Source organism: Sinohyriopsis cumingii, chromosome 8, assembly GCF_028554795.1.
Source record: "Sinohyriopsis cumingii isolate HCF-2022 chromosome 8, ASM2855479v2, whole genome shotgun sequence".
NCBI lineage: Eukaryota > Metazoa > Mollusca > Bivalvia > Unionida > Unionidae > Sinohyriopsis > Sinohyriopsis cumingii.
Genome location: NC_142968.1, coordinates 82,329,113 through 82,344,012, shown reverse-complemented (window position 1 = coordinate 82,344,012; position 14,900 = coordinate 82,329,113). Strand labels below are relative to the sequence as shown.

General features: G+C 34.0%; 1 protein-coding gene across 14 annotated transcripts in view; it reads right to left on the bottom strand.

The window, feature by feature from the left end:
* Positions 1–14,900, bottom strand: part of LOC149794001 (inositol hexakisphosphate and diphosphoinositol-pentakisphosphate kinase 2-like) — a 234,543-nt gene that overhangs the window by 162,514 nt on the left and 57,129 nt on the right. For all 14 annotated transcript variants that reach the window (XR_016422917.1, XM_089967926.1, XM_089967930.1 and 11 more), the window contains exons 11-13: positions 12,351–12,437; positions 9,271–9,456; positions 5,995–6,080 (exon numbers count right to left, since the gene is read on the bottom strand). Coding sequence is in view for 13 of the 14 variants with exons in the window: in XM_089967926.1 (XP_089824052.1) it covers positions 5,995–6,080; positions 9,271–9,456; positions 12,351–12,437 (359 nt within the window). In the remaining variant the exon portion in view is untranslated. The remainder of the gene's footprint in view (positions 1–5,994; positions 6,081–9,270; positions 9,457–12,350; positions 12,438–14,900) is intronic.

Here is a 14,900-nt window from a genome sequence, read left to right as displayed (position 1 = left end):
GTATGGCAGCATGCATTATGCTGTTACATTTCATAGCTATAATAAAGCAAAATCATCAAATATGCAATGCAAAGTAATCTCAGGAATATCAGCTCATCCTGGTAACTTGTTTACCAGTTTATACTAACACAGACTCATTCATATCAACTTCAAATTACATCAGCCCATTTCATGTTCTCCTATACTTTTGGAGTATGTACACATATATAGTGAAATCATGCTACAACATGCTTTGTTATAACCCAAATTCAGTTATACACAGCCATATAATGACTCCTGAAATTTTACAAAAATTTCACAAATTTCTGGAAGTACAGTGCAACTCTGCCATAACGTGACCTGTAATAACGCGAATTCTAATATAATGCAGTCATGGCGTGGCTCCCAAAATTTCATATAATCATTCACACATCAAAAAAAGTACGTGAAATAGTGTATAAAAAATTTATTATCATTTTGGGGAAGAGATCGTGTATGAATTTGAAAATAATACAATCGTGGTGTGGTTCCTGAAATTTTAAATATATGTACATGTATTTTTCTCATACCAGGAAAAAAAAATTTTTTTTTAAGTACGAGAAATAATGTGTAATACATTTATTATCATTTTAGGGAAGAGTTCACATATGAATTTTAATATAATAAGATCGTGGCATAGCTTCTGAAATTAAACATCATCAGAAATCTTACATGTTACATTTTACTGATCCATGAGTAAGTAAATCGTCTTTGTGATTGTCTTCAATTAATTCTGTATACAATCGTTGCTCAAACAATAGCCAACAAGTGTTTCTTCTTTAACTGCATACAAAACCAAGCAGCAGACAATGCAGTGGTTGATAAAAGATTCTCACAATTTAATGAACATCAAAAAACGAAAGCCTCCAACATGTTTGCTGGGTTTGGCAGTGTTATTAGACACAATCAGTTGACTAGTAAATAATGTCTGCTTTATTAGCTGGAAATTGAAAGGGTATGAAATTGTACATGCGTTCAGCTTAAAAAATGTTATAAAAGTGACTCGTGACCATTGCAGACCTACAGCACTTAGTTCTTGGGTTTTACATGTGTATGATGGTTGCTTATAAACTCTTTATTAATTTCCTATTTTTTTGTAAAAGTAGTTTACCGTTATGGAAAAACAAGTTTACAAACGCAAGTAATTCTTTGCACTTTGCGCAATGATTAGAATAGTAGTTTTCACATGTTTCTTTCGATATTCACATAATCTAAGTAAAAGTTACATGCACGCTGAAAGCATGTGTTGATTGTTAATTATTCTTGCTGCAGTGGTTCAAATGATTAGGCATGCAAGTGTTAATTATTGGAAACTTACAATGGATAAATGTACACGGAAACGCATATCAGAAAAATGTTAAAAGTATGAAATTTGTACAGACACCATTCGTAGACCCTGGAACATAATGAACCATATACATGCTTCGTCTTTCTTAATTTTGCTGTTAATTTTTCCTATTAAATTCAGACACATAATGATCTGTGACAAAATTATTGAATAGTTTTAATATGTATGCAGTTTTTACAATGGAATTACATGTATTATGGATTAAAAGCAAGCCTTAACAGTACCATTTCAGAAGGCAAGTAAACGGTGTTAATACTCTGTTAATGCTATATATTAGATGCTGAATTCAGACACAGTGATCTGGGACAAATTACTGAATACTGTAAATCTGTGTGCAATGTTTCAATGGAATTACATGCTTTATAGATGAGCTGTATGCCGTGACAATACGATAGTAAACAGTGTTGATACCCTATTCATCACATACATTAGAAATGAATACATGTATATGTGCCAATGAGTTGTTCTCTGAAAAAAGTAAAATACTGTAAAACCACGCAATAACATGACCCCGTTAACGCAATCCAAGTTTTTGGACCCCAATTATCACATTATGGCAGGGTTCCACTGTACTACAAAGCTTTAGTGCCGAAAAAAACAAGAGTCTGATTTAACGTTTTGGTAAAATGTGTTGCATTGTTGGAAAAAAAATATTTTATCACTGCTTCTTGCTTATTTTTATAAATAGAAAGTTAGCACCTCAAAAAGGTAATAACTGTTTATCTAATTATGACTGAACCATGCACAGCAAAGTCAATGAGTGTCCTCTGTGTCTGTCTTATATGCATCCGATGGTCAATCCAGAGTAAACAATAGCAAACAGATGTTTGCTGAGTCATCTGGCATACACAGCCAATCACCAAACAATACATTGGTTTAAAAAAATCCTTTTCAAATTATGAAATCAATTTACCAACAAATTTAAGAGAAAATAGGCCATCGTTACATGCTTAGTCAACATTATACACACCCATGCACCAAACAATGCCAGTACTGAAATAAGTTTATTACTCAAATTGTCTTGATCAGTTTTTGTCATTGCTACATACATGTACCCTCTCCTCCACTTTGGCTTCAAATCAGTCAGACTGGTCAATGTACTGCTAAAGTTACATATACAGATGTACTATGTTGAACAGTCAGGAACAGAACCATTCAAGTTGGAAATGTGGAGGGATTTGCTGTTAAAGTAAAGGCTGTCTTAAAAAGACTACTGTAATGTGACAACCTGTCTTAAGAGACCCTATTGTCAATCTACGTATTTACTGAATACATTGTTAATAACTTGTCTTGAGGGACCATGATTATTTGACAAAAAAGGTAATCTTTCAAAGACCAGTTCTACCTTATAATAAAAGATACAGCTCTCACTAGTTATAAAGTGATAATCAGGGTCAATCACTGTGTACTGAACTGTATTATAGTAAGATCCGCAGCAGGCATGGAACAGCAGTATACTGAGAACAGCATATTATACCAAACTGTTGTATGACAGAAGCTATCAAAATTTGCTAAAGATAATGCTGTTTTGAATAGGACATGCTGTACAACAGTAACTATCAAAATTCGCTATATAATGCTGTTTTGAATAGGAAATGCTGAACAACAGTAACTATCAAAATTTGCTAAAAATAATGCTGTTTTGAATAGGAAATGCTGTACAACAGTAACTATCAAACTTTGCTAAAAATAACACTGTTTGAATAGGAAATGCTGTACAACAGTAACTATCAAAATTTGCTAAATGTTTTGAATAGGAAATGCTGTACAAAAGTAACTATCAAAATTTGCTAAATAATGCTGTTTTGAATAGGAAATGCTGTACAACAGTAACTATCAAAAGTTGTTAAATAATGTTGTTTTGAATAGGAAATGCTGTACAAAAGTAACTATCAAAATTTGCTAAATAATGCTGTTCTGAATGCTGTACAACTATCAAAATTTGCTAAATAATGCCATTTTGAATAGGAAATGCTACACAACAGTAACTATCAAAGTTTGCTAAACTGGAAATAAAGATCAACTCTGAGCTTCACCTTATTCTCTTTCAATCCATAGTGTTATACATTGGCAATGATTAGGGCTACTGGATCCATAGTGTTGTGCAAACTTAATTTGTGTTGTTTGTTAGTTTTTCTCTCCATGATTATATGTTACGTATAACTGTATTTTGGACTTGATCTTGTCCAAAATCAACATTTATTTTGTAAATGACAAACAATATAGCTAGTATTTTTTCTGTGAGTGTGGACTAAATATTCAGTCATTATTAAAATAAACATGTTTATCTTAATCCGAGTCTAGGACACTGTGATTGCCCAATGACAAACCTAGTCTACTTGATAATTTACCATGGTTTTTTTTATTATAAATTTAGTAAGAGATTTTATGTTGTTGACACATTTGAATTTTCTAGAAATGAACTTTTGACCCTCATCCTGGTTCTACTATTGTCTTAGATTTTTATATAATGTTGTTTACTTGAGAAATTACTCATTACTGCATGTGTGTGTGATTAGGATTTTTAACGTAACTTTAACAATTTTTCAGTCATATCGCAATGATGTCTGCAGTGTGGCAGTTTACAGTGATGTCTAGCACTGGGGCATCATGCTGCAAACATGTAGCATGATGTTCCACCCAGTAACATTATCCTAACACCAGGCCGACCAGTACTAACACTAACCTCTTAATGCTGAGCGAGTTGCGAGGCAGCTGTTAGTATCATTTTTGTAAATCTTTGGTATCAGTCGGCTGGGGTTCAAATCCATGACCTCCCGCTTCCAAGGCAGACGCTCTAACCACCAGGCTACCGAAGCAGTCATTACTGCATTAACATCTTTAGCAGAATCAGTCTTACTGTTGTGTTCAGTATTTCATTGGGTGGAATTGTTTATTCAAATTTTTATTCACTGGAAACACAAAATGCTCATCAATGATGTTCTTGGACTGGAACAATAATTTTGAATTAGTTATTTCTGACAATAACATTTTTGGATTATATTATTGTGAAACATCTAAAGACTGTTAGCACATCACTACACTACAGGACACTAGTACATTAACATATTCAATACTACAGGCACTTCAACACATTCAATATTGGAACTTATTTGGAATACCACTTGAATTTCAGTTGGAAATTTATACATTGTGATACAACTTTTATAACTATTTGGAATTTAATACAATAATAAAAGTTCTTTTTAAATTTTCACTTTGTATTCTAGGAAATAAATTATTTGTTGAATTTTACAAAACTTGGTGGCTTTCACTCTTTTCAGTTTAAGACCATAGAGTCGTAACAATAGTGACACAGTAACTGCTTTAGATCCAGAACTGCATTATAATGAACGAGATTTTGCTCTGTAGTATTGCAAATTCATAGTTAACTCCAAAGTTTCAATAAATTAGTACAATTTTGGTCAAGAGGTCCATAGTGATACTGCTTTATATCCATTACTGAATTATAACAAAGCATGTCGTAATGTTGGACTACTAAGTTTTGATCTCATTTATATCTCCATAAGTGTCCATGAATTGGAACATTATTTATTTTTTCCTGTTTTTCGGAAAAAGACTCTACTACTTTTTGGGATGAAATCATTTCTTACCAATGAAATCATATTTTTAACTCTAAAACTTGGTTCAGGCAGTTTTAAAGATGCTAAATTGATCATAAGAAGTATAATACATAACACGATGGCACTTTGTGGATCAGCAACAATTGTTATGTCTAGGATTCACTGCATGTATTGGTACAATAACACAATATGCACAATCCTGGCTAAATAGTGCCAATAAAATACAGGAGGTAAAAGTAAGAAACAATGAATCACTAAAGTCTTTAGGCAGAAAAACCCATCCAAATAAAATAAACATGGAATAAACTGAAGAAAAAAATAAAATCAAAATCAGAAACTTTATCAGTGTGCAAAAATATTTCTTAAAGAAGACTTGTCATCCTGTTCAGATGTGTCACAAGATTAAAATACAGTGGTCACTTTTAAAAAAGATTATATTTTTATTTCTTAAATTTGTTTATATTACCAATTACATATCAAGTAGGAATGACTGTTTGTTTTGAGTTCCAGTATTGATAAGACTAGAATAAATGCCCTTCCCAGTAGTTTATTGCAAAAGCTAAGCCAGCTACCCAATAATGACTGCTCTGCCCATTGCAGCAGGAGAAAGTCCATGCCCAGAAAAAAAGCTCCATGCAGGTGTCTTACCCACTTAACTAGGGCAGGTGCACTAAAAACCAGACTCGAGCAAACATCTTGCCCACTTGCCCTAATTGACTGCCTTGACAAGTTGTTGGCACAAGTTTCCTTCCTGCAATCGTGTAACAAGTGCCCAGCAAATCAGGTTAGAGCTCTTCCACTTCCCCTTTAAGAGAGTACTCTTCCAACTAGCTCCAGACATATGCCTTGCTGATTTGACTTGAGTAAAGCCCTTCACAACAGACCTAAGCAAATGCCCATCCCATTTGCTTGACTTCACAGATCCCTAGAAGGCTGGGGTGAAGAAGCCAAGTTAGGATCTATCAGAAATGCAGAAATAAAAACAAGTACAACGAACATAAGTGGTCTGCTACTACCACCATTCAACAGGATAAGGGTACACACCCTCTTCACTTGATGATCTCTTTGGAGCACCCCCTGGCTGGTACTTCAGCTGAACTTTACGATTTATCCCCGAGAAATGACCATACCTAGGAAACAATATCAGAAAATTGTACATACACAAATATGAAACAGAGGTAATCAATAAATATAATATATAACAATACTTCCAAAAATGGTAGTTAAAATAATCAGTGACTACTATTTTTACCCAGATGGCAACAAAATATTCCCAGATTACTACTAATGTTTGCAGATATCTACTAATTTGTACAAAATAATCTATCCTGGATAGTGCACCTTTTGCATCTTTATCCATTGTAAAAAAAAATAAGTATTGTTTTCTCATACCAACAATATCTGGTTTAGATTATTAATGTATTTTTGGCAACTGCTAGAAAAATTTCAGAGAAAACTGAGTAAATTTTACCTTTATTTTCAACTAAATAAACAAAACTACAAACATCTCTTATTATGACATATGGTACATGTACAAGAAAAATATATGCATGGCTTCAATAGTCTAACATTTGCAAAACTTAATGCCATATTTTCTCCCAAATATTAAGATACATTTTACTATCTGAAGAAAAAAAGTGTTATTATCTAACTGTAATCCTGATTTTCGATGAACATTTCTGCAAAATCTCTTTTTTATCTCTTATTCCCTGTGACAAGAAGTCTCTCAATCTTAGACACATTTTAAAAAAATAGATTTAATTTTACTTCAAAATATTATATGCAATTTAATTAGTAATATGAGCCAACTAATATGCACTGATTTGAGTTCTGATTTAAAGCTTAATAAATTCTTCTTTATGGCAACAAAAATGAAAATTATCTATGGCATTGATGCCAAAATACAAACCATGAATAATGTAATTCATTTTTATTCATTGGTTTCCAATTTTTGTAGACATTAGGGATCCTTTGAACCAGTGACCAACATCTAAACATCTAGATATCAACCTATTAATAATATATGAGCAAAAAGTATCTGAAAATTGACCTATGGGGAAAATCCAGGCTGAATATTTATAACATTCACTCTGCCTTTATTACATATGTAAAAACTGAACACAACTGCCAATCAGATGTCTGCCTTTAATTTCTCATTTTTTGCAATAGCGGTGTTTGCCATTTTCTCATACAGGATGCTTATCTGTGATTTCTAACTGACACTTTATGGTTAATGCAGTATTACTCTTTCAGGTCTATTGAACATGACCCAATTGTTGTGTCAGTGTGCAAAAGAGATAAAAAAAAAGAGATAGAGCATATGTGTATACCAATTAATACCAGTGTGAGTACATGAGCTCACTGACATTCAGTAAAAAGTTATTGCATGCATCATTTTATAAAATTTTATGATGTAAAAATTGAGCAACTGTTAACCAAAATTTCATTACATTTACAATGCCTATGATAAAAACAAATAGTAAAGTCATGTGACACACCTATGAAAAGACAAGTCAACCACATCAAATGACACTTTCTATTGACCATCAATAAATGACATGTTATAGCCTTGAACAATCTGTGGACTGGTTTTGTGAAATACGATTCAACACCTTAGATCATAGGCATGCTGATGCTCATATATACGTATGAAAGATGAGAAATGGCATTAAAATTATTTGTATATTTTTCATCTATAAATCTATTTCTATTCTCTGCATTCATTATCTGACATTTACAGGATCCTGAATGGATTCTGCAGAACTTATGTGTGAAGAACATTTCATTTACTGCTTATTTAAAATGTTGAGTTTTTATACAGATATATTTATTTTTTATACAATAACCATCTTAATACAAAAAAGTGTATGTGTGTGTGATGTGATTTAGATTTTTAACGTAGCTTTAATGATTTTCCAGTCATATCGCTCCGATGTCTGCAGTGTGACAGTTTAAAGTGATGTCTAGCACTGGGGCATCATGCCTCAGAGATGTAGTATGATGTCCAACCTAGTCACATTATCCTGAAACCTGGCCGACCAGTCCTAACACTAACCTCTTAATGCTGAGCGCCTAGTGAGGCAGCTGTTAGTACCATTTTTATAAGTCTTTGGTATGTAATAAAAAGTGTATACAAATTTATTAAATAAAACAATACAAAAGCAATCTGAGGAATGAATACTCATAGGAAAAGATATAAATTTCATCCATTATCACCAGTGAGATGTGCCAATGAAATTCACTTCAAGAGAATGGCACTTAATTCAGTTTGTTTCAGATTACCTGAAAAAAGCTAACAGATCATGGACCCGTGGTAATTAAATTTTAACCTACAGCTTGAGTATCTAATTAGCCATAACTGTGAAAATGGAAATAATAGCTTAGAATTGATTGAGGATTAATATAGCTCAAAGGCTGGATTTTCCCTCTAAATGCCAGATCTAACCAATATGGACTGAGTCAACACAAATGCAAGCACAAATCAATGAAACCATGAAATAAAGGACACAGTGTCATATTTTTTACTGAAGGCTGTATTAATCATGATGAAATCACATACCAAGTTATGTGACTCCATAAATAATAGTTCTAAATACAAAGGGATAAACACAATGTGTCATGATATAGAAGCCAGTAATATAATTTTCACTGCAAGATAAATAACACAATTAGACAACAATTTCTTTAACTCAGCTTGCCAAGTAATAAGGCCTGAGAAAATAACCTTTTATACCTTAACCTAGAACAATTGAGCTCAACACAAGGGAAAGGACAAATCAGTAAACCAAGAAATATAGGTAACAGTGACATAGTTTTCAATAATGGCTATGATCTTAATCACAATTATATATTATGAGACTCAAAAGGCACCTCATAAGTTAAACAAAATCACTGTATCATGAAATTTGGGTCACACTGATCTAAATTTCTGCTGAAGGGTATAGTACTCCACATGTCAAATTTAAGCAGAAACAGTGTAACTATGAGTAACAACACAATGTGCATAAATTCTGTATCTGAAATACAATTTTATGAAAAGATCTGGGAAACCCAAATACCATATATACTTGCTTATAAGTCGATTCAAAATGTAAACAGCACAGGGTCTTTGTTGTTTGCAATTGAACTTGACTTACAATTGATTATATACAGTAAGCCTAAATGACTCATCTTCTCAGTTTATTACAAAAGAAGATAGATGTCATAATGAAAAAAGAGAAAACAGGTAAATTTTGAATTAATAAAAGTTTCATATACCCTTCAGTTTACTGTTAGTCATTCATCCACACTAAAAATCCAATTTCTGCAATCAGAACTTACATTTCCAGAACCAGTTTGAGCTGTCTCAGCTTAGCTTTCTTCTCTAGTAGTTCCGGATCAGAGCCACTTGCACTCTCATTCAGCAAATCTCGAGCTATATCCAGCACTTCCTGTAACTGCTTGGGCTTCTTCAACTTAAGATGACCCTTGTTATAACCATCATACTTCTCGAACAACTCAAAGAACCTGCAAAAAGAGACAACAACTTTTTTTAATTAGGTTCTTTCAATGATAAAGTTGCTCTTGGTAAAAGAGTTTTTGGAATATTTTGATGACAGACCTGAATCCAAAGGCCCATGTGACATCCCAGTTTGCAGTGTTTCCCTTTACCCTCATTTGCGCTTCAGAGACCCCCAAATCTTTTATTTGACCCCCCCCCCCAGTTTTGATACCAAAATTTGTTCTTAGTGATGTAGTTGATGGCTTTGGTGAACACCAAGGTACTCATATTCAGCCTAAAAAAGGGGAAACATGAACTGATACATGACGATCCTGTAATCAAACCTCACGAACTTCCTGGACGACATGTATGTGAATATGATGGCATGTATCCTGTAAGCCTAGACTGACTGCAAAGAATAACTCTTGGATGGCAATGAGATCAACACTGGGATCTCAATCATCAACTGCTGAGCGAACTTAAGTCAATTACTGGTCCAAGCTTTCAAATGGAATTTGGGACAAGGGAGTGTTGTAAGTAAAATTCATGTGAATCTGTGTTGAAAATGATTTCAACCACCCTTTTCTGGAGAGAGTTTATTTCTTATTGCATAGCTGTGGTAGTTCAGTTGGTCCAGGCGACTGGTAAGCCCTACAAAACAACTAGTGATACCCAAGTGTTTTTGGTACAGCAGCTTTCCCATTCTGTAGTGAATGTTGAAATTGTCCCTTTACTGGGATGTCTGAAATTGGCAGCATGAGCATGACATCAATTTACATGGAAAGCAAAACAGTGAGGAGATAAAATGCAATGTAATTTCTCGATGTGCCATATTGTCTCTTCCTCTGGATGTCTGGGACTGTGCCACAGTGTAAGATTTGGAGGCAGGTTTCCCCGTCTGTCTGGTTTTTTGGGGGATCCTTCCTAGATCTCTAATCCCATTTGGGAAACAAAGGCAGAGTTCCTGGTCATTATACCCAAGAAAGGTTTGCTTTCATAGTTGCCTATTTCCTGACCTCCTCTACATGTCCATGAAATAGCAGGTCAGATGGCTAGGACCTTAGTGGGTTCTCAGAGCTGCTTTGTAGTGATATCTGAACAACAAAAGTATGGAAAAGCTTTTCCCTGCAAATTAAAGACCAGCAGGCATATGAAACTGGATAAAGAATACATAGTTACTCTGTTTGGAACTTCAGCCATGCATGAAAAAAGTTCCCAAGCATGTTTATTTGCAAGGGGTCTCATTGGCTGAATCTAGTCAAAGCTGACCTATTGGAAGACTATTAAAAACACTTTAATATAAATGGTATGAAATGTTGCTGTTGTTGTTGTTGTAGGGTTTAACGCTATTTTTCAGCACAAGATAGGCTATACATGGCAGCCAGTATAAATGGTGGAGGAAGAACCCGGGAAAACCCCCGGAAAAAACCACCGACCCACGAGAAACTACTGGCAAGCTTTCTCGCATAACTACATTAGGCGAATCCGAGACTCAAACCCATGCAGACAGAGGTGAAATGGCAGTGATCCATAATGGTGAGCACTTTAGACCACTCGGCCACTCTGGGCCCCTGGCATGAAATGTGTAACATCTTTCATATGTAAGACTGGCAAAGCTGATATTCACTATATAACGCTAATCAACATGCGTTTTTACATCACTTCTACCACCATGTCCAACATAAAAATTTAATTTTGCACACACCACAGTGAACATAATGAACTCCTTTGTTAGACTGTTTTATAAATGGCCAGCTATCAGTACAGATCTTGATAAATTTTTGGCAAGCACTCAACTTTTCAACTTCTTCTAATTACTTTTCACACGACGCTGATTTGGGTGGGAACCACTGAATAAGCACTTTTTTTACATTGATCAAGTACTTTTTTTAGAGAAAAGAAATTTTAGAAGTGGAATAAAATGTTAAGACATATAATTTTGCCAATTCTGCAGATTTCCATAATCTTGCCTAAACGATCTATAGTGACTATTTTTCAGGCTCCATCTATACTAAAGAGAATAAACAGGGGTAAACATGTCTACTATCCACATGCTGATCATTTGTGGATGTGATTTTCATTATTTCATTCAGCATGCACTAATCTTTCTCTTTCTAACATTCACTTATTGACACTATTACATTCAGCTTTATTCTCTAAAATCTACTATTTATTCAACACAAGTGACAAGAAAATGAAAAGAAAATCTCAATTAGTAAATTTTTTAAAATTATTTTATGAAAATGAAAATGTTGTGAAATGTGATGAAGCAATGTTGCTTCTCAAACTTATAAATCCATTGTAATTTATACAATACATTTCTCTGGTTGTTTCAGTGTTTCTTCATCACCACAGTGATTATGAATGTTAACCCCTTCTAATCTCCTCCATAAGAAGATGACTTCTCTGAATCGCGAGTTGACACCATATAAAAACATAGAAACACTGTTTAAACTTAATGCTTTCCTTGTTATGACTGGTAATCATGACGTTAAGAAAAAAAGACTTGATGAGGGAGATGATATTTTCCATCAAGATCCTCAATACACAGAACTATGTCTCATCAAACCCCTTGGCAATCAAACTGTAAGGACATGCAATTGTACAGCACCAAAATAATAGGCAGCCTTCTGCCCTTAGAAACAGAAATGTACAGACCAAATGACCAATGGATGATAACATAATCATCAAGTAATGTTTATAAAAAACTTCTTTTGATATAAATGACATTCATTCACTAATCTGCTGAATTTAACAATGATAATTTAATTGATGCTTGTACAAGGAGAATGAAAGCCTCCTGTGCTATAATTCTTGAGCAAGCCCTGTGTCATGAAATACTGCAAAAAATGTTAAGCTGCTTTATTCAACAGTGATCAAAGGTAAAAAGGTACTGATGAATGTAGGCAAAGTAGCATACCTCTTATGTTTTACTTCCATCTTCATCTTCTGTTTTGGTGTTCTGTCCCCATGTCTTATTACAGCAGCAACACACCTTAACTCCATCCTGATGAAAAGAGAGAGAGAGGATGCAACGTAACTCGTGTCATTTTACTAAACAAAATTTGCATGAATTAGGAAATAAATAAGATTTACAATATTTACCTTCACTAGTTATAAGAGATAACCAGTCTAACACTTGGAAGATCAACAACACATGTGAATGCTAGCTGATGGTTCAGACAAAGGCAAAATGTTGGTCAAATTTTATAATCTGACATAATAAAAAAAAACAGATTAAGCAACTATTATACCTTTTTGTTGGAAAGGCTGGCTCAGAACTTATGAATATTCAGATTGAAAAAGTACAGAAAAACAGTATTCTAAAGTTGAAACTTATTGCTTTTATTTTTATTTTTTTTAAATATTTTTTTCTCCACAAATAATAGGGATAATCACAGCAAGCTATGAATTGGCCATTTTATATTAAAAAAATGGGAGATGGTTCCCCAATAGAAGTTGCTACTTCTGAAATAGCACACATTCAAGACCATTCTATGACTTAAAGAACTTCAATTTGGTTACTAAGAATATAGATGCTTTATAAAATCATTTTATGAGTTTTGAAATATTATACCTATTTATGTAAAATCAAAACTAATTTAAGCTCTGACAGTTTCAGGAGGTCCGTGTTTATTTTATAGATACTGTGTAACATGGATAATCCTAAAATCAGTTGAAGTCATATGCACTTACTTTTTATGCCCTTATTGAGAGTGTGTGTGTCTGTGTGATTTGGATTTTTAACATAGCTTTTAAGAAAGAAAAAAATGTCATATCACTATGATGTCTGCAGTGTGGCAGTTTATAGTGATGTCTAGCACTGGAACATCATGCTGCAGACATGTAGCTCGATGTCCCACCCAGTCACATTATCCTGACACTAAGCCGACCAGTCCTAACACTAACCTCTTAATGCTGAGCATTTAGCAATGCAGCTTTTAGTACCATTTTCATAAGTCTTTGGTATGACTTGGCCATGTTCAAACCCGCGCACTCCAGCATCCGAGGCGGATGCTCTATACACTACTCCACCAGAGAGGTGCCCTTATTGAGAGTGAAACGAATCACAACACAAGTGTGAACTTTTGATATGTATGCTTTAGCAGGCAGATATCAGAGCATATAACATCAGCCAGATATCAGAGCATATAACATCAGCCAGATATCAGAGCATATAACATACTGATGACTGACTATTCAAAAAAAGGAAAAACAGCAAGAAAGAAATTGCAAGAACATTAAGAATGTATTTTTAATATATAATTAGTCAAGCTGATAACATAATAAGAAGAACTACATCACCAAAACAGTGCATTTTATATCTCAGATTCTACTGTTCCTTCACACACACACCCACATAACGATATATATCTGAGATCCCAAAATGGCCATATTTACCAGACATGAATGACAAATGAGTCAAACGCTCATTTGCTAACTTGACATGTGGGACATTGGACATAAGGTACCCACAATTATCCCAAGCAATTCTTTGGTCATTATGTTTTTCCAATCGTTTAAACACACTATAGCCACAAAGCACAAGAAAAAAGGTGTAAAAGCTTATCTCCTAGACTTATCAAGACCTTACTATGGACACCAACCTACATCAGTTACTCCAACCATGTGCTTAGATATTGTGTGAGTGTGTGTCTGCATGTCTCAGACCTTTGAAACAAATTAGGTGTAGACTAGGCCCTAACTAAAATGAAAAATCAACAGCTACCTTATTATAATCTTTTAAAATCAGTTCAGAGGAATAAAATACTGTTGTTTGGTAGCAATAGATTGTAGCCAACTCAGGTTACTGTGCAGTAAGGTGAAATGATACACCTCTGCCACATGCTGATACAATTTTCCATTCACAGTTTATGATATGATAGTCTTTTCAACTTTAGAAGGTCAGTGAAAAAGGAAATTATTGACAACACCCATGCCCCTTTTACAAACTGAACAGGTGGTTATAACTCATGCAGTTTGTAATCTGCCCCTTTGCCAATTCTGTGATAATTTTTTAAAACAATCCTGCCAGCAAATTCAAGCACTGATTACATTTATCAGTGTAAAAGGTGACATTCCAAATAATAATAATAATAATAATAATAATAATAATAATAATAATAAAGAGGACTTTGTATAGCACCTATCTTTAGAAGCTCTAAGCGCTTTACAACATTGAACAACACATAAGGACATGATTACAAAAAACAAACACCATGAAATTAGAAAACAGAAAACATGCTGAAAATATTTAAGGTAAGGAAACATTATCAGGTCTTTAAGTCTCTTCTTGCAATTGAAATAGGTGCATTTTAAGAGCGCTCTTGAATGAGATCACTGTGTCTTTGTGTCTAAGTTCAGTGGTCAATTAGTTCCACGTTGCTGGGTCCTGAAATGCAAAAGAACATTGTCCACATGACTTCATTTTCATAGTGGGAATAATGAGAATATGAGTGTCAGAAGAGGA